The sequence below is a fragment of the Rhineura floridana genome, chromosome 5 (genome assembly GCF_030035675.1).
Source record: "Rhineura floridana isolate rRhiFlo1 chromosome 5, rRhiFlo1.hap2, whole genome shotgun sequence".
In the NCBI taxonomy this organism is placed as follows: Eukaryota; Metazoa; Chordata; class Lepidosauria; order Squamata; family Rhineuridae; genus Rhineura; species Rhineura floridana.
Genome location: NC_084484.1, coordinates 99,708,355 through 99,728,732, shown reverse-complemented (window position 1 = coordinate 99,728,732; position 20,378 = coordinate 99,708,355). Strand labels below are relative to the sequence as shown.

Sequence of the window (20,378 nt, the reverse complement as noted above, 5' to 3'; positions counted from 1 at the left end):
AAGGGCAGCCCCACATAGAGCGTATTGCAGTAATCTAGCCTTGAGGTTACCAAAGCATAGACTGCAATGGTCAGGCTATCTCTGTCCAGGAATGGCTGTAGCTGACAAACCAGACAGAACTGGTAAAAGGCACTCCGAGCCACAGAGGAATCTTGGGCCTCTAGTGACAAACAGTAATCTAGGAGTACCTCTAAGCTACCTATTTCTTCAGAGGGAGTGCAATCCCATCCGGAATACGTACCTTGCCTGTCTCCTGGACATGGGAACCACTTACCCAAAGAGCCTTGGTCTTCCCAGGATTCAAGTAGTTTATTGGCCCTCATCCACCACAGCATTCAGACACCAATCCAGAACGTTCTCAGCCTCTGTATAATGAATCAGGAGAAGTAGAGCTGCATATCATCAGCATACTGATGACACTGTGGTCCAAAATGCCTAATGACTGCTGCCAATGGCTTCAATAGATGTTAAATAGCAGTGGGGAGAGAACAGTACCCTGGAGAACCCCATAGAACAAGTGCCAGGGGGCTGAGGAACACTCGCCATAATATGGTGCCTCCGATACCCATCCCACCAAGACAGTTCAGGATACCATGGTCAATGGTATCAAAGGCTGCTGAGAGATTGAGCAAGTCACCCTCCCCCAGTTTCTCTCACAATAAAGGTAATTCACCAGGGCAACCAAAGCTGATTCTATTCTGAAACTGGGTCTGCATCCAGATTGTAATGGATCTAGATCAGTCTCATCCAGGAATTACCTACAGTTGTTCTACAACCACCTTCTCCACCACCTTTGCCAAGAAAGGAGTGTTGGTGACTGGTCTATAGTTGTTATACTCCATTGGGTCCAGAGTGGGCTTTTAAAGAAGTGAATGCACCACCACCTCTTTAAGGGTACTGGGCAACACACCATCCTGCAAAGATGCATTTATCACAACTGTGACCCATTCAGTCACCCCACTCTGGCTAGCTTGAGTAAGCCAGGATGGACAAGGATCTAATGAGCAGCTGATTGAGTGCATCACTGCAACCATCCTGTCCACATTATCAGGCTGCATTAACTGGAATTGATACTACAACACTGGGTTCAATGTTGCATTGGACACCGTGGCTGGCACTGCCACAACAACAGCATCTAAATCACTGTGGAGCCAAGCGACTTTATCCTTGAAGTGGTTAGCCAGCCGGTTACAGCTAGTTTTGTCAAAGGTCCTACCTTTTCTCATTCATTGTGAAAAGTATGGGCTGCTTTGACTACCTTAACAAGTGCCTGAGGGTCTAATTGCTGCTACCCATGTTCCCTCTCCCCCCAGGCAATGCTCTTGTAGTTCATAATTGAACAAGTAACAAGATGTCATTGTGCTGAGGAAAGCCCAGCCCTTGACAGTAAATGATGTGACACACGGTGCAATAACATCATGTCACATAGTATGTTCAACTAGATACTTGAAGGAAGCGGAAGGGGAGAAGAGAGATTGGTAGCACTAGCTATGAGTCTCATAAAATGACTAGTTAGAATCTGAGCTTTGACTTGGAAGAAGTAACTTTCCACCCATTAATAAGAGTACTGATTGAGAAGGCATGTATAAAGTAGGCAAGAGGAAGTTACGTTTTCTTGCATGCTGGTTTTGTCCTGCGGCCAAGAGGAACAATGAAGAAGTTTCTCATCCCACCTCATGCAAATCCACTTTCAGTTTCAGGATCTGCTGAAAGAGAAGGCAGCATAAAGTAGGCAAAGTACCCCCTTATTCACATTCGGGGGGGGGAATGGAAATAATTTAAATTGAGGGCTATCTTGGCACCTAAGACTATGACGGTGGAAGTGGTAGCAGAATACATCTAGCAACCTCTCATTTTGAACAAGCTAAAATAATAAGCCATGATTTAAAGTTAGTTTAATCTCCTGGCTTGTTTGGTTTCCAGTTGACTTGTTTTCCAGTTCAAACTTAACAGGAAGCTATAGTTAACTGCAAACTTGTTGGCTTACACAACGATAGGAGCAAAGTAGCTGCACACAGGTGTATGAGGCTCATCCATACCTTGGCTTATTAAACCAAGATATGATTGTATGAAAGTAGCCACTGTGAAAGTTTACAGTCCAAAGGGTGGTATTCAGTGCTATCCCTACTCAGAGGAGACCCATTGCATTTAATAGATATGATTAACTGAGGTCTATTAGTTACAGTGGATGTACTCTGAGTAGGGCTAATATCGAAGATCACCCAAAATGTTTTTCTTCCATATGATTTCATTCTTTTAGACCTATGGTCAAGATGGGATGTTAAGAATAGGATATGAAAGAATATTTTTTGGTTTGAGATTTTGTATTGCACTGTAGGATAATTAGATAAACTATTGATTAGGCAGAAGCCATAAGTTCAGGATCAATTTTTAAAGGGTATTATAATTTAGACTATTTAATTTAGACTATGATCCTTGGCACACATAGTGGGGCTTACTTCTGAGTAGACAAGCATAGGATTGTGTTTTAATTATTGGATTCTATATTAGATATGATCTATATTAAGAGAACATTCAAGTACAGAAGCACCATATCCTTGCTTAGAAGTTCAATTATAGGAATAAAAACAAATAAACCAAAGTAGAATAGTATGGCCAGAACGTATAGGATATAACAGTGCTTAAAGCAAGCAAGCAGGTCTGGGTCAGATTATGAGTCAATTAAATCCCTTTTATGTGATGTTTTATAGTGTTGGTGAAAGGACAAGTCACAACCAAGTACTATCGGTTGCTGTCCAAGAACGGTGGCTGGGTTTGGGTCCAGAGTTATGCCACCATTGTACACAATAGCCGCTCATCACGACCTCACTGCATAGTGAGTGTTAATTATGTCCTAACGTAAGTTCATATTTCCTACCGTTGTATATCACATTCACCTTGTTCACTGATGTCTCGTGTTTATAATTTAGCTGTTTCTTCCATCTTGCTTTCCACTAAAAAAGTTTATAGATAATATATTTTTTCTTGTACTTTATAACGCTGTATCAGATTTTAGTAAGGTTGTCTTTTTCTAGATAGAGACCAAGGGTAAAACACATTGGTATGATCCACCTAAGAAGGACTGAGGCCCAGCTTACTTGTGCATCTCAACCCAACAGCTGAAAACCTCTTGTTCTAGACAGCTAATCTAAGTACATTGCAAATACACATAGTAAAAAACCCTTCTTAAGCCCCTCTTCCAGGGCCATGAACACTTTGTGTGACACAAAGGGCAAGAGGGCACATCCTCCTTCCACATACAGAAGATGATTGAACTAGAAGTTAAATCTTATTTCAACACTGGCACTGGTACAGCATCCTCCACTGAACCTGAAGGGAGCAGTCTAGCATAGGGGGTACAGGGCACACTCATAATTCTGTGATCCATCAGAGGGAAACAGCTGATCAGGGAGCATGTGGAATAGCTAAGGATGTTGCTGCTACTGTCTCCCCTGCACACCAGCATCTGCTGCCTGATGTGTAAGCCGCCTTGAGGGCCTTGGGCCGAAAGGCAGGGGTATGTATTAGTGAATTAATTAATAATGTGACCACCTTGCTCTGTCTAATGGTAGAGCTGGCCCTGCTCTATTTTGACATTCTGAAATATAATGAACTAAAGTGGTATGAAGACAATTTTAGTACATTTGATCTTGAAAATGTAGGTGCAGATCATCTAATTGCCAAAACTTCAGAAAGTAATAAACAAAACCCAGCCTCAGTAGGTAAAAAATCTCATGCCATGAAGATAGACTGTGTTACTTTCGGACAGGGATGGGCAGAATTCTTTCTGTTGTGGGCCACGTTGCCTTGTGGGGGAAATCTGTTGGCTGCATACCAGTGCTGGGTGGAGTTGGACCACAGCCCCCCTTTCTCTGTTTGTCCCATTTTTTTCACCCTTGTTTTTCCCCTCCTTGCTATCTGGATGAAATTAGGCCAAGGGCTGCAAGGATGCTGACCCCTGCCTTAGGGGGCTTTCAGTGAATTATGTATCTAGATGTAGCATCTTGGGCCCATTTCCTACTGTAATTAAGGTTGTGAGAGTAATGCAGGGTGAGGAAGACTCTGGTATTTGGCCTTGTATCTTTGCTGCAGTTTTTACACTGGCACATGTATCATCACAGTACTACTGGGTCTTGACCCCTTAGGGATGGAAACTTTTTTCAGCCAAAGGGCCACATCCCTTCATTGATAGCCTTACAGAGGCCACAGGCTAGCAATGTGTGGCTGGAATGCAGCCTACTGTACAAACTCAGATATTTGCACACATGGTGCTATGTCTCTGTCCTCCATCCATTCATCCAAGCAAACAAGAGACATCATCACAGTTCAAGGAAACATTCCAGCGAGGCAAATGCACTCAAGGAGGATGTGAAACAGTGGCTTTGTGGGATGTGACCTTAGGAGGGTGCATGGCCTTCAGATTCCCAAGGACTAGATATAGAGCACTGGAGGGCCTCATCTGGCCCCTGTGCCTGAGGTTCTCCCCCGATTTATGTACTTGGGTCACAAAGTAAGGAGAGAGAAGAAAACGGTTTGAGAACCATTCATCAGTTGCAATGCTGTTGTTTTTGCAGAGACATAGAATATAAGGAACTTCCATTATCATTGGACCAGGTCACCATTTCTAAATCACAGTTTTCATGCAGAAACTCAGTGTCTACCTCACAAGAAACAAGAAAAGCAACAAAACCTAGAAGTAATAAAATGAAGACAAAATTCAGAACACCACCATATCCACAGCAGGTAATAGCTTGTTCCCTGTTAACATTTCATGTTAAAACAGTATGACAACCTACTGTATATGTGACAGTAGCTATAGTTGCTGGAATTTCTTTGATCCTCAGTACTTGTCAAAATATTAAATTCTGTTCCTCTTAATAGCTCGATCTTACAAAGTGCTGCTTATAATACCGAGTATCAAGAATAAGGACTGTTGCAGCAATACAGTACCATAAGTTGCATTGAAAATTTCAAGCAAGCTAGGGAACTGCGCATGCTTTTGTACCAGCAACATCCACCCTTAGTCCTGGTAAAGCCATTTAAATGGGCAGAAAGGAGGGAAGATCTGACTAGGTCCAGAAAGGTGCTCAGACTGAGAACGTTACCTGTAGATGGATTTCTCTCTCAGTGCTCAGAGCTTTTCCCTGGCCTCTGAGGGGGAGATTTGAAGCTTCCTATGGTCCCCCAGGGAATAGGGTGCAGAGTTGAGAGGATGTGGTATTATAGAAGTTGCCAACGTCTTATGGATAGCAGGTTTATAGAAAAGGAAAGATGGGAATGGGGGTGGACATAGAACAATGAAATAAAAAGAACAGGAAAAAGCATAATTTGAACTTGTATATACAGGTAGAGAGTCTCTGTATCTCCTGCTTCCTCATGGAGTTTTTGTTAACCAAGGACCAGTGTCCTGCTTAGTACAAGTAAGAGCAAACAATATATGCACATTAAATAATGATCCAGTTGAACATTTGGGTAATAGGGTGTGTGCAGCAATCCTTTCTTTTAATAGGTAGATGTACTTAAAAGTGAGGGAGTCATTTGGGTGTCTACAGATGTCCATAATTTCAGTGATTTGCACACATACTACATTTCTGACAGACTTCCCTGGTTGGGCTTAGGGGAAACCTGATTTAGACCAGAAGCCAGATTTGTATAGCACTAACTGGATTGCCCTTGTGTCCATCATTAAGAAGCTTTCCCCTTTGAGCAAGGCTGTGCACTTTGATAAAACATGGAGGGAGGGGTGACATTGGGCTTTTGATCCAGAGCCAAGTATGTTTGTCAGATCCAGAGTGAAGCAAGGGAAGTAGAGCTCACAGTACAACAAGGGTCGGGAACCTCAGGCACTCCAGGTCTCTCAGAGTTCTCTGCCTCTGATAACTCCAGCAACAACGTGAGTGTTTTTGTCTGGCTGGAATATGTCCTTGAGCTCTGATAATGCCTCTGGCTTCTCAGCATGGAGGATAGAGACTGGTGCATATAGAAACCAGCCTACTGTACAAAGGTAAATTTTACTTATTGCTCCGCTCACTTTTGCCTCTGGCCCTGCCCACCATTGGCATGCAACCCTTGGAAACCCCCACATCTTGTTTGTTTTGTAGGTATGTCTGTATGTAGCAAACTCCAGTTGTCTCTAATTCACAAATCGTTCCTTTGGCTGCTCTGCCAGTTTATGATAAGAAACAGTGCATTTCAGTTCTGTAGATCATAAATAAATTGCAAATGGAGCTCTGTCTAGAATGGAAGAATGGTTGGTGACACAATTTCCCTTTGCAATATGAATCATTCCTTACTTATACTTTATTGTTTATGGTGAATAACCAGCCATACAAATACAAGCATTTAAATACAGAAAGGCAGAAGAATTGCATATAAACAAATAAGCAGATTGAATTATACAGCTTATGTATAAACAAACTGAAAAACTAAAATAAATTAAACTCTAGTATACTAATGTTAAGATGCATTAACCATCTGTTTCCTTATAATACATGCTAAGACACAAATGTTTGCCACTTTAAAAGTTATTTCATTTCTCAAATCTGAGAGAAGAAAGGAGGTATAAAATGTGTCATATCTACCTGGTATTTTTTAAAATTGGAGCAATATAAAAGGAATGAATGTCCTTATAGTATGTACAGTGTAATAGGACATGAGTGATTGATTCAACCTCACCTGATTGACATGGGCAGATGTGTTGGGAATAAGGAATACGCAATTATCTCCCCTCCAATGAGGCTGATGGTAAAGAATTAAAACGAGCCAGTGTAAAGGCTCTACAATACTTAGGAATCTCTAGCTCACAAAGATAGGCTTCAGGTGCAAAATTCTTACTGTAATTCACGGAAACGGGTAACACAAAGCCTGGGCTCTGTCTACTTGTAAGGCAACATCCCTAATCCGGTTCTTAATAGTTTCTTTGGCATTTATAGGTCCCACCTGGACCAGAGCTGAGGGAGAAAATCCATAAAGATGTAATTTTTTCCCAACCATACTTGCCCAACCAGAGGTCAATTTATCTGTTAAAATCAGGGGGGCTAGTCCTTGAGGTCTAAAATTTAGCTTGAGCCAAAAGCTTAATGTGTTTAGCCATGCTTGTGCTTCAAAAGAAACCAGCCCAGATTCCAATCTGAGTAGGGCGTTGGGAATGCCACGTGGGGCACCAAAAATGGAACATAGAAACTTGGACTGTATTGCTTCCAGGGAGTGAAAAACTTTATAAATGCATATCTGAGAACCATAGAGTAATTGGGCCAACACCTTGCCCTGGAAAACTTTGATGACAGAGGTAATATGGGAACCCCCTTTTGAAAAGAAAAATCTCAGAATAGCAAAAGTAGTCCTTTGGGCATTCTCAGAAAGATATGCAATTTGGGCTCTCCATAGGCCAGTTGTTTGAAAAACTACACCCACGTATTTGTATACCTTGACCTGTTCGATATCGTGCCCATTGACCCTCCATCTACGCTTTTTATATCTTTTGGAAAATACCAAGATTTTGATCTTTTGGTAGTTAATTGTAAGCTTCTCCTCTGTACAGTATGCTATAAAGGCGCGAAGAGCTCTCCTGAGTCCTACTACTGAGTAAGATAATATAACAGTGTCATCCGCATACAATAAGGCAGGAATGGGTCGGTTCGCTAATTTGGGCGGGTGACAGTCTGGATTTGTTAAGGCTGGAACTAGAGAGTTGATGTAAAAATTAAATAGTAGGGGGGCCAGAATGCAGCCCTGTCTCACTTCCCTGTTTAGTGGAGCTGCGGGGGACAGATGACCCTGCAGATTGCACCCTATTCTAAGAGAATTATTTTCATGCAAGGTGCGAATTAATTAAGTGAGGTCAGAACATAATCGATTGTGCTGGCACCACATTCTGACCAATAAGGAAATTCTCCAGGGGAATTGCCATAAGACCCTCCATTGAGAATAAATAGGTTGAGCTTGGACGCAAGTTTGGCTAGATGAAACCACCTCCAATTTAGTTTGCTATCTTTAGAGTGGCGGGGGAAAGATGAAGATCCTGTCTCATGTACAGGGAGTACTGCATTAAAGTGGGAATACCAGACATCATCAGAAGGGCCTATTCTAGCATTGAAATCACCTGCCACTACTACTAGAGCATTAGGAAACACAAGGAAAAGGTTAGATACTCTTCAAAGGTAGACCAGTTTTCACTTCTTATAGATTGAGCTCCCGGGGGGGGGGGGGATAGACATTAATGATTGAAAGGCTACACTGACTGAATTTTGCAATCCAAGTCAAGGGCCATCGATCGAATGGGTCTACTTTAGTTACTGTGGCCTGAAGCTTTGTAGAGACCAGGAGAGCCAGGCCTCCTTTAGCTTTTCCGTGCCTTTCCCCTACAGCGGCCTGGAGATTGTTTGTAACAAACCCATCTATCTCCACTGAGGTTCATACCCAAGTTTCTTGGAGCAGAATTATATCAAATTTATCTGTATACTCTTTAAAGAGAGGGTCTGACTTCTTAGAGGCCTAGCAAGCAATGTTCCATGAAAGGAGCATAACAGCAATGGTGCAGTAACTGCCAATAAGGGTAGGTCTTAAGTACTTTTCAGACAGCAGGGGGTTAAAAGGATCTTCCAATAAGTTGTTCCATTGCTGCTCTTGAGTTTTGAGCAATTGCTGACGCTCTGCTGGGCTACGTACTTTCCCAAAATTGCCCTTCCAATCAGCATTATTTAAAATACCTCCAATTTCATGTGATGTTTTCCTCCTTGTGGCCTCATATTTAGATGAAATATTAGCTTTGGCTGGTCTTAGTCAATCTGATTCCTCTATTGCGTGCAGGCCGCACTCCATATTACTCAACACAGATATTGGAACTTGGGGGCTAAATATTTCAGAGGATGGCTTACACTGATCGCTCGTGTTTTGAGAGCCAATTTCATGTTGCAGCTGTTGGACGGTGAGCCAGTTGTATTTCTTAGGGCTACAGACGTAAGGTTGGCGACAGGAGTTTTTGTGTATTTATTTATTTTGTTTTGTTTGTTGTTTTATTTATATCCTGCCCTTCCTCCCAGCAGGAGCCCAGGGCGGCATCACAGCAGTTGGCATCATATGAAGCAGGCGTAGGGCTCCACTCCCCTTTCTTAGGGGAGACAGAAGAATGAGGTTGCTTGGAAGGTTTTAGTACCAGGATCTCAGGACTTAGGGCCAGATTTCCCTTCACATTGGGGGGGGGTAAGGGTTAAGATCTAAAAACTTGCCCCTTCCTGAAGGGCTTCCTTTATCCCGGGAGGTAGTTCTAAGGACCTTCTTAAGGGCATGATCTTTTTTACAGTTTAAACCAAAGGGAATCTCAGTTCGCTGTTGAGAGTTTGTTTTGTAGTAAATGTTGTAGAAAGTCTCAGCAAAATCGTGTTTTGCTTTTGTGCAGGCAAGATGCTAAAGCTGTCAATAAGCATAAGTTCTTATTTAGTAAAATCCTCTGGGGTAGCAGTGATGTTACTGAGCCCAGCTATCTCAACATTATTAATGGACCCAGAAGGCTCGGCATTAGAGCTAAATTTACTTAGTTGATGTTGAGATACTGAGAGTGGATTGTAAGTTGCAGTAATTTCTTTCAGTTTCCCTACGGGGGGACCTTGCTTGAAGGGCCAGGAGGGGAAAACTTCTGATTCTGCAAGGGCCCAAGGGAGGAAGCTGGGGACATATCTTTAAAATGCCTCCAGACCAGAGCTTGGAAAAGTTACTTCTTTGAACTACAACTCCCATCAGCCCAATCCAGTGGCCATGCTGGCTGGGGCTGATGGGAGTTGTAGTTCAAAAAAGTAACTTTTCCAAGCTCTGCGTCCAGACTCTCATGCCCCTACTGAGGAATGCTTGTTTAGAGCTATAAACTCTAGCTGCTAAATGGGGTGAAGTAAAAGTTATAATTGCCCGTGAAGAATAATAGTTACAGAAAAGATACTCTACCTTCCTTATAGCATCTGAATCCAAGGCGATCGCACTGAGATCTTTGGTGAGCTGTACAAAGTGAGCTATACGCTTGGATTTCGTAAGCAAGCCCTTTGACTTAGGATAGTTGGTGAAGACCAGGTTTTGATTCTGGAGCTGAAGATGCCAGGATGAAGTTTCCAGGGAGCAATCTGAGGGATAGGTTTGCTGCAGTTTCTCCAAGGGAGGAGGAGTTGTCCCTTTAGAGAACTATGAGATTAACCACAGGTCCTGGATGACACCTAGAACATCAGTAGTAGGCTGGTGGCTGAGCTGGTCTGGCTTCAGGGGTGAGCGTGTTTGCGGGAGTGAGTCCCATGGACCCCTTATTGTTGTGCTTCTTGGAGGATATGTTTTGATTCCTGTCTTTTCCTTCCAGTAGCTTGACTAGCCTATTAAAATTCATTCTAGCTGAATTTTTAGGTTGTTGTGATTTTGATGTTTTGGGGTTTTTTGGTATTACAAATAACAAGATTGCTTATTTTTGACCTGGGTTTCTTGTTAACCGGCCCTAGGGATTTTTCCTTACTTCCCTTGCTATCAGGGATTTTACTCAGTGGTCTGGGGGCGGAACACTGGAGTGGGAAACTCGTTTGCTGAAACATCAGCATAGGTTGATGGGATCCTTTGTTCAGCAGCTTGTGAACTGTGTTCATTGCTTTTAGAGTTACAGCCCACTTTTGTGTGGCATAGCACCAGATCTGTTCAGGTTGTTAGGAGCTCCTTGCACTCTGAAAGGAACTTTCTGATCTGGGCAATATCATCTGCCCATCCAGTGAACAGATTCTGAATCAACTCATGTTGGTTGCAAAGCAAATTAACAGCAAGGTGGAAATCAGAATCCTTATCATTGATCAGATGAGCAGAGTGAATGGTGAAGGTGAGTTGGATTTATCCTTCTTAGTGCCACTACGGGGATGTAATAGTTTCGGTGTTTTATGGCTTCCATGGGACTTGGATTCAGAAGGCACTTCCTTCGCTGTGTCCAGCTCCTCAGCTAAGCTATGCATACTGTTCTCTTGAGATACCCAGTCAAGGTTCTTTGTCGTACACAATGGACCCAAGGTCCAATCTAAAATCTTATCCTCATTTGATGTAACAATGGGGTCAAGGTTTGTTCTTTCTTCCAGAATGGGACTAAGAAAGTCAGTGGTTTTTGATTGGCAGTGAGCCTTGACAATGGAGGAGACATCTTCAGTCACCGGGCCAGCTCCAATTGCTTGTAATTTTTTCTGGTATAGACCATTATGTCGAGGCAATAACAGCAGTGAATCCCACAAGGGCTAGGTCCTTAGTTAAATAATTTAAGCCTTCTGGGATTAGAAGTCAAAAGTAGGTTAAAATAAAACTTCCTCACCTGTTGTTCTCAAAGGTTCATTTGTCAGGAATTAATCAGTCACCACTGTTCTGAGTAAACGCAACCCCCCATATAAGATTGAGAAGACGTCTAAGATATCAGCGTTGTGTCAATTCCCTTCCAGCTCTTTCCTGTAAATAATGGAGCAACAAGTAGTTCCTTGATAAAATGCTTTTCTGTTCTGTTTTTCTGTTCCCGGCTTCTTTGGCAGTGTACTTTAAACAAAACAGTGGGTAGACAGATAGAATGCTCAAAAATAGGAGACTCCCAGAGTTTCCTACTGATTTCCTAAAAACAGACTAAAGAGAGACTAAAAAGACTAAAAACTAACAAGCTTAAAAGGACTAAAGAATGAAGATTCCTAATAAAAATAGATAAAATAGATAAAAGTAATTAAAATAAGTGATACATCAGAGACAAGCTGCAGCTCTGACTGCACCATCTTGTCCCTTCCATTTCTAAAAACAGGGTGCCTTAGATGGTGTCTAACACCTAAATTCTGGCAAAAGATACAGTTGGAGTTACATTAGCAGAACTTACGTAGTTCTGATGAATTTTTATTCAGTACTGCTGATTCAATTAAAATAAAACTCTGAACGTTTGAGAAGCTACTGCCATGCATGCCTTAAGTTTTCCTTGCAGCTTCCCAATTTCCTGTGCCTTAATTTGTTCAGGGTTTAGCCAAAGAATCTGTTATCAGTGTGAGAGCTGAAGTAAATAGATATAATCATTTTAAAAACTGTATCTGAGCATGTGTGGAGTGCCTCCTCCCTCACCACTGAAGAGCTGCAGCTGGTCCTGCTCACATACAGGATTGAGGAGCAGAGCTTCCAGGCAAATGGCAGGGGTCCCAGAAAGGTTTACGTTCCTGTTCCTCTCTTCTGAAATTAATTGCTGCCAACTTTTAGTTTTTATGAACTGGTGTGACTGCAGTTCAAGGTGGTACTTGGTTGCAGTGCACTCTGTTAGTCTGTTATGCTGACAGATTTCAGAATCAGCTATTAAACGCTTCTCTTTCTTTTTATTTGCTTTTTCAGCAGTACAGCTCCTTCCAGACAGACAAACTGGAATGTGGCCAGGTTGGAAGCTGGAGATCCAACTCCACAGCAAATTCTGCCACCATTCAAGAACAAACCTTCCATTCAGAAAACAGCGAACTTTTGTATACCCCACCGTACAGCTTACCTTTTTCATACCATTATGGACACTTCCCTGTAGACCCTCATGTATTCAGTAGCAAAAAACAAATGCTGCCTTCTAAATTTGGGCAGTCTCAAGGAACACCTTGCGAAGTAGCTCGATTTTTCTTAAGTACATTGCAGACAAGTGGAGAGTGCCAATGGCACTATGCCAATTCTCTTGTTCCAGGCAGCCAGTCACCATCTAAAAGTCCTTCTGATCAGTCAGCAAGCAGTGTACGCCATAATCTCTTACAGGGCTATGAAGGTGTGTATTATGTGAACAAATCTGAAACTCTGTTATACTCAAGAAAAACTTACATTTTATATCTTTTCCAGATATTAAAAGTATGTCTTAGGTAAAGTCAGTTTAAACTTTTGATAAAACTATTTTTATAGCTGTTTATAAAAACATTCAAATTTCTTCATTACTATTTAATCTTTTTTGGCAATGAAAATTATGCCTCTCATAGCAATTGATGAGATTAAATACAGAATTGAAAATAGCAGTAACCTGAATTTTGCCCCTGAATTGTTCATATTTGTGCCTGAATATAACACAGGAATAATATTTAAGATGTATATCTATCTATTTGCTACCAATATAACACAAATTCTATTGTAAAGACCATTTAACAAGAGACCTATATTCAGATTTCCTAGGTTTTCATAGGGTACACTGGCACAACACCTTTCTTTTAGCAATAAACATCAGTCTGTGAAGTTGTGTGGCCTTGCTACTACTAGCTTTCTGACAATCCTGTATGTTGTAGAAAGGTGCTTTATCAGATGAGATAGCTGGACTACAGTATCCTCACCAAAATTAATGTTCTGTCAGAGACTCAGGTATCAAAAGAAAGAAATTGGGCCCTATGCAGTTAACTCGTGCTAGTAGAAGCCAGCACAATTTTTGCTGGCAGAATGGGACTTTCCTCTTCTCCCCTGCCTCCCCACTCTGTTCTGGGGGGGTAAGCAGAATCTGTAGAACAGCATGTGTGGGGAGGAGGGGGAGATCATCCTGTCGGGCAAGCAGAAATGCTTGTGCTGACAGAAACATCTACTTAGTGCTATGTTGCACACCCATAGTTTTTGTGGTTACAGTATTGACACAATAGTAACTTTGATTGAGGGGGTATGATGGAATTTTCAACGAATAGCACAAAGAATCCTGATAAATCAGTGGAAAGCATTTTCATGTATTAAGTCTGATTTAATGGTTAATGGGTTTAAGTTGCCACTTTATTAAGGTATATACCCAAAGTGAAAAATAAAACAAACTCATTAAAACGTTGTGTTTGTAAGAGTTCCATTGTAGTTCCAGTTGCCTGAGAAGGAACTTAACTATAATTTAATTATTCAGAGATTCCAAGAACCTACTTAAACTCCATCTTGAAATTTGGTGTGGAGCAGAGCTGAGTAAATGTTTCCTCTCTCCCACCTGATTCTGTTTGGAATGCAGCTACATGCTAATTTGCACAGTGGGTTTAATGCCAGCAGCTGTATTTATCACTCAAAAAGCTAATTAAACAAATATAACCAGTCTAAGCAGACCTTACTGTATTCATATTTAGACATTAAATGTCTGAATATTTCCACTTCAACTAATTGCTTGAACTGCTTACATTAAAAAACTTTTTTTTATTTCCAAGTGCCACTACCAAATAGAAGATACAGCCAAGAAGGTACATCTGACAGTTTTGCAAGCTGTGGCACCCTCGCATCAAACAGCCGATATAAAGAAGAGAGCTATGATTCAAGCATTATTAAGCACAGCAAAATGGAAAGCAGGCTATATCCAGCACATCATCTCATTAAAGAAGAGAATAAGCTAATTTTCAACAGAGGCTTACAAGAAAAAATTAACATTAGTGAAAAGCCCTTTTCGAACTCTTTAGCTAACTCCTTTTTGTCAAAATCAGAATGTTTCCAAGCAAAATCTATTGGACAGTTAAGCCATCTTCTCCCAGTTCCAACAGTATATGAACAAACAAGAAGAATTTGTATGAAAGAACCAAAATATGAGCACACTGCCCATCATGCCACAAATCTAGGTGAACAGGAAACTGATGACAGACTGACAGGAAAGTTTGACCATGACTCTGAAAATGATCACACGATGGATGTTAGGCATGCAGGGCAAGTTCCATTTGTACTTCTGAACTACCACCGGGTTTTAGCCAAGCATGGCACATTTCAAACCTCTTCATGTACTGCCACAGGACATGTAGCAGAAAATTATGGACACAGTTCTGAAGAAGTAAATATGTTTTACAAAAGCCAAAGTCCCTCATCTGCCTCTTCCCCTGAGATTCACAAAGAGCCTGCACTTCCCCAGTATATTGGAACTTCTGTCATAATAGCCAATGGAAGGTGACAGTACTAGAAAGCTGTGGGTTTTTTTAAAATTTAAAAAATAAGGCAAACTGGAATAGTTCCCCAAAAGCATGAGAATACATGGTTGCACTTAGCGAGTATGGTTTAAGATCAGTGAGACAGAAACTTGCATGCATTCTTGGCAAACTATGTGTTCCAGAACCTTCAAGATCAGGAAAAAAATCTAGCTTCAGTGCTTTGTTATCAAGTAATCTTTGCAGTTGACTCTGCAAGTTAGAAGCCATGTAACAGATCATATTTTTGTCATTTTTACAGTGTACAAGTTAAATTATAAGAGTTTATGTGCTGGTACAAATAGTTACTTAAATACAATTCCACAATTATTTGAAAGCTGTAGATCACTTGACAACTCAACAGTCTAGTAGGAGACAGTAATTACCAGTTACTTGTGACAGTCTCTGTTAAACTGCTTTCAAATGCATTACCTTGGGAACGTGTGTTTAGGTTTTAATCCCTGAAATTAAACCATTAATTTTGATTAATCTGGCTTTGATATATTTTACCAAGGCAGTCAAGAATTGCTAGGCTGCATGACTACTATGCATCTTTAGACAATGAAAATCAGCTAGCCCAATAAGCTTGGAAATACCTACCAAAGAACTGATGATAGTTATACTGCAGGAAAAAAATCAAAGCATCTCTTTGAAAATAATATGAAACATAATTTTAACCAAAATTGTATTTGTTGCCAGCCAAGAAGGCAGTGAAGCTGTGCCCTCTTCATTTTACTCCGGCAATGAGACTTGGAATCTTTTCAGTTTCAACATATTTTCTGTTTAGCAGGTTTATATTTTTAGCCCAGCAAGTTATAGCACTTTTTTGGTTAAGATATAATAAAATGCATTCAGCTCTAATTATTAGATGAGAATTCTCAGGCACTTAAATTTAATTTTGCATTTTTAGTAGGGCGCATAGTATATTGATTTTTGCCTTTGTAATGTTGAATCTGGAAAGTAAGAGAACCCATATACTTGCAAAGATTTTATACCATAAATATATAGCTACTACTCTGTTCCAGACCTCTTTGGGTGCTCTAATAAAATCAAAGCAATAGCACAAAAGAATACACATGCAGAACTGCTCCCACTATTGAATTAAATGGGGAAGCCCTTGTATACATGTGGTGGTACATATATCCATTAGGGTTCTTTTGCACACAGGGAGCTACTGGAATGTGGTGGTTGTCATCTCAGCATAACTAATGAACCACACATCACCTTACTCTTGATAATATGACAAAAGGCTCCCTAATATGTAAAAGTATATGTATAATACATGTTAGCATTCAAGATGATTTAACACTGGAGTATATTTTAATTTGCATTGACTAGCTCTTAGCTTTGCTGAAGGCTGAGCTAATTAAAAAGCTTCTAAAACGAACTTTCATTAGGGGCATGGAGGAAGGTCTGTGCCCCAGAACATAAATGACAGTTTTGCCATTGTCTTGAGCGCAGACAGAACCAATTTAAGAATTTTTCTCCAGAAAATTACATCGAATGTATCTTGTGCAATATGGAAAACAATTACATTGATTGCATCTTTCCAAGTGTCAAATTGCAAGCTAATAAAATATACAGTTTCTTAAAACATTTTTTCCTGCATTTAGATATAGCAATACAATCCATTACCTTGTCTAGTTTTATAAGTATTTGTTATTACAAGGAAATAAACTTTTTAAAAGTAATTGGCTGTGCTCGGTATTGCCCTTTTTCAATGTTAACAATTTTGAGTATGCACACTTTTAACGTAGTGCCAAAGCAGTGTGCATGATAATCCAGATGGACTGAAACTGTGCCTTGAGTTGAGGTCACAAGTGTAAAGTAGATTTCTCTACAGACACAATAGGTGCTTGGCATCTTCACCATGACCAATCAATATGTTTCCTCTCTGTTGCTTTATGGGGTATTGGGTCATTCCTTTCTTGCTTAAATGTTCATTTCTCTTGTGCTTGAACCTTCAGACTGAAAACAAAAGTGAGTTCTTCCACTTGAACTGGCTACCATTCTTTGGCCTTAGTTACATTTGGATAAATGCTTATGGTGGTTTCTGAATCAGGGAAAGACTCAAAATTGCCTATTTAGAATGGTTGTAAGGTAACGGGTGTCACACTTGAAGTTTTGGGCCTATTCTCACCTTTGTGGTACTCGCTGCTACCCTGCAAGATGTGTCTGAAGTGGGTTAAGTATGCATAGTGCTGATAGTTGCAACATATCTTTTAACACCTTGTTTACAAAAAGCAGGCCTTTAGTTGACTGCTTGTTGGTGTGGTGTCTCCTAGATGTAAGGATAGGGGAGCACAACAAACATGAATGCAAGCCGTAAACTGCATGTGAAACTGTTCCAACTTTGGTTGATTTGAGATTTAAACTGCTGGTGTTTGATAATTAATAGGTTGGGTTTAAGTGGTTTAGAGCTTATGGTTTAATTCAGTACTCAAGTCAGTAGGAATATGTTGGGAAGTAAATTGCCTGAATCTGAACTTTTTTTTTTGACACAATCTGTTTTAGAAGTGGGGTTTAAAACACAAGGCCTAATCTATAAATCTCTCACAGGTGTAGTAAAAGAAATTGTGTGTTATTTCACCAAAATCACATCCTTTTCTGATGCATCAAGTGTTAAGAATATGCTTAAGTTACTTGGGCAACAAACTTGTCAGAGACCTCATTTTATAGTTAAATTTTTGTAGTGCACTTAACACTACAGAAATGAACTTTCCCTCCAATAGTGAAACAAAAATATCCTAAAAATACAAAAGTAAAATTTTATGAATTTTGATGCCTTTACTGAACTAATTAATATTGCTGAAAACAGTAGCAGCACTTTTAGTTTGAGGTCTTTGTAGAAAAGAGCTTTTGTAAATGATCCTATCACAATGTCATATTATTCTGTTATGAGCTGGAAGATTGTTTACAGTCCTTCAAATCAGTGTTCATGCAGATGTAGTCCTAGAAGACTACACTTATACCAAATAACATTTGTTTATTTTATTACATGAAAAATGTATTCCCTAATGAGATACTGCCAATTAGCTGCTTCCTAAAAAGAAATTTGATACGCAAGTATAGTGTAGTATACTTACTTTCTTCAAAGTGACTGTACATATGCTAAGCCTCTATCACTTTGGGAGAAAGAAAATATATCTGGAAAGTACACTTTTAAAATTATGTTAAATTGTCCAATGTTGTTCAGGTAATGACTACCTATTTTTGAAGATGAGCAGTTTTAAATAATTCTGCAGGAAAATCTCTACCATTCTCTAGCATGTTGTACAGCACATGACATTTGAACTAATAAACATTTCCACTGAAGAAATGAATGCTGCTTCATATTGCAATTCAATAATGTGGCATGTTCTCACATGGAATCTGAATGAAGATCCATGCAGAAATGAAAATTCAGACAATTAATAATAAATCACGGTGTATAAATTACCAAAGCCCTATTCAGGCATTTTTAAGTTCCAGCTGCAAAGGAGGCTCAGAGATGTACATACCAGTCCTGCCCCTTCACCTCCAACCTTCCTGGGAAGGCTTGCCAACGAAGTGCAAGCACATTTGGTTTCTGAGCTTAGCCCTCCCTGCAATCTGGCTGCCTGAGAATGGTAACCTTGTTCAGCTGAATGTATTGACACCAGACCTCCCTGCTCAACCAGGAAGATCAGGCATGAGGGGGTGGGGCTGGCACATTTAGCCCTTTCCCCCTTTCTATGGATAAAATTTAAGAATGCTCAAATGGGGCTTGAACCTACATAAGAATTAAAGTAAATGTTTTATTTATATGCAATCAGAATTGAAGTCTCATGCAATCAGAAAAGAGTGAGAGGCCTCCCTTTTCACTTTTCCATTTACTCTTAACCAGGGTTTAATCTAATGTGTAGCTAGACACAATTTGTGCAGTGTCAGAAAAACCCTGTGCAGCGTGAAATATGTTTTTCTGCAGTTGAACATACGTGGTTTCATAAGGAGCTAGGTAGTTTCTAAAAAAGAGATGAGAAAAGATAAAAATAGAAAATGAAGAGAAATACTGGCTCCTTTCAAATCATAACCTTATACTAATAGTGCTTTTTTGGTTAAAAAAAAAAATGAGGTGTACTCATATCTTGATAAAAGTACAGTGGGTGCCAGCACAAGAAGAGGTGCTGGTACTCTGTAGCAGTGAGTACGGTCACAAAAAAAATCTGCTAATACTATATTATGAGACAAATTACTAGTTCAGGGGTGGGCAGTGTGCTGGCTGCTTGTGTAGTAGTGAAAAAAGCTTAGAATAAACCCCGCTCTTCTTGATTATGAACCATCATTAGCTATCGGTGTACTTTGCTAGGTTCTACACAGTAGGAAATGGGAGAAAAGGGGAGTTGGAACATATATCAGTTTTGTATCATACCAGTAGAAACTCCACATGACAACGTGTCTAATATAAACTCCTCTGCTGAGTACAATGTTGCAGATTTCCCCGATCAATAATCTACTTTAGTTAAGAAGCTCAGCCATCTTATTAGCAAACCAGTGAATAATGTTAGGATGCAGAATTCTATGCGTGTTTACTCAGAAGTAAGTCTCACTGTGCTCAATGGGGCTTACTCGCTAGTAAGGTTTAGGATTTCAACTTGTCCAAAATTACAATACAATTTTTCCAGTTTCTTGAAAGAAAACTCTTTTATTTGTTCCTCTTCTGGAACATTAGAATTTCCTTTTTTATATTAATGAAAAATAAATTATTTGAGAAAAGTATGTGGAAAAAGCAATATGTACCAACACATGCATCCTATTATTGCTTAGGATTATATATTTACTCCCTTAAATTGTAAAGCTTTTGCTTATTTATTATGTAAGACTAAACTATTAAATACTGTAGTCTAAGGAATAAATGGACTATTATTTGCTTGGTTAGTACAAATAATGGTTATTAATAAAATACATTGAATGTTTATTGTACTTTTATTATTATATATGTCTATAAAATGAAATATTTATTTTTCCTCACTCTGCATAGCAGTTCTAGAAACAATAATTGTTAAGGGCCTATTCAGAGCTTTTGACCATAATTCTGTTGATATTGTGAATCACATAGCCTTAATTATATGCTATAATTTAATAACCACACATGTCTTCCCATTCTCAACTCAAGGTGTGATGGAACTAAGTTATGCTAACATCAAAAAGCAAAGGAAGCTGTGTTGGTCCATGAAAAAAAACACAGAAAAAAATCCAGAGTTAGGTAGCAACTTTAGGACTAACCAATGTCAGGATAGTGAGCAAGCTTTTGAGTTCTTCAGAACTCTTCTCAGCCAGGATGTTAAATAAAAGGAGGCTTCAAGTTGCAGCTAAGACTACTGGAACAAAGAAACATACAATGGTTCATCCTCCATTTTTGAAAATATGAAATCCAGCTGTTTCCATTCTTAGACAGGAACACCAACAATACTTCCTTTGGCTTTTACATGTATTTGTAGAAATTATTATTATTATTATTATTATTAGATCTATATCCCG

At 39.8% G+C, this 20,378-nt stretch overlaps 1 protein-coding gene across 5 annotated transcripts in view; it reads left to right on the top strand.

Annotated features, from left to right (window-relative positions):
* The window catches only part of SIM2 (SIM bHLH transcription factor 2), an 81,099-nt gene extending 64,529 nt beyond the window's left edge, over window positions 1-16,570 (top strand). For all 5 annotated transcript variants that reach the window (XM_061627695.1, XM_061627694.1, XM_061627697.1 and 2 more), the window contains 4 exons: window positions 2,712-2,859; window positions 4,575-4,743; window positions 12,352-12,760; window positions 14,142-16,570. In XM_061627695.1, the coding sequence (XP_061483679.1) occupies window positions 2,712-2,859; window positions 4,575-4,743; window positions 12,352-12,760; window positions 14,142-14,866 (1,451 nt within the window). In that variant the 3' untranslated portion in view covers window positions 14,867-16,570. The remainder of the gene's footprint in view (window positions 1-2,711; window positions 2,860-4,574; window positions 4,744-12,351; window positions 12,761-14,141) is intronic.
* The last annotated feature ends 3,808 nt before the right edge of the window (window positions 16,571-20,378 follow it).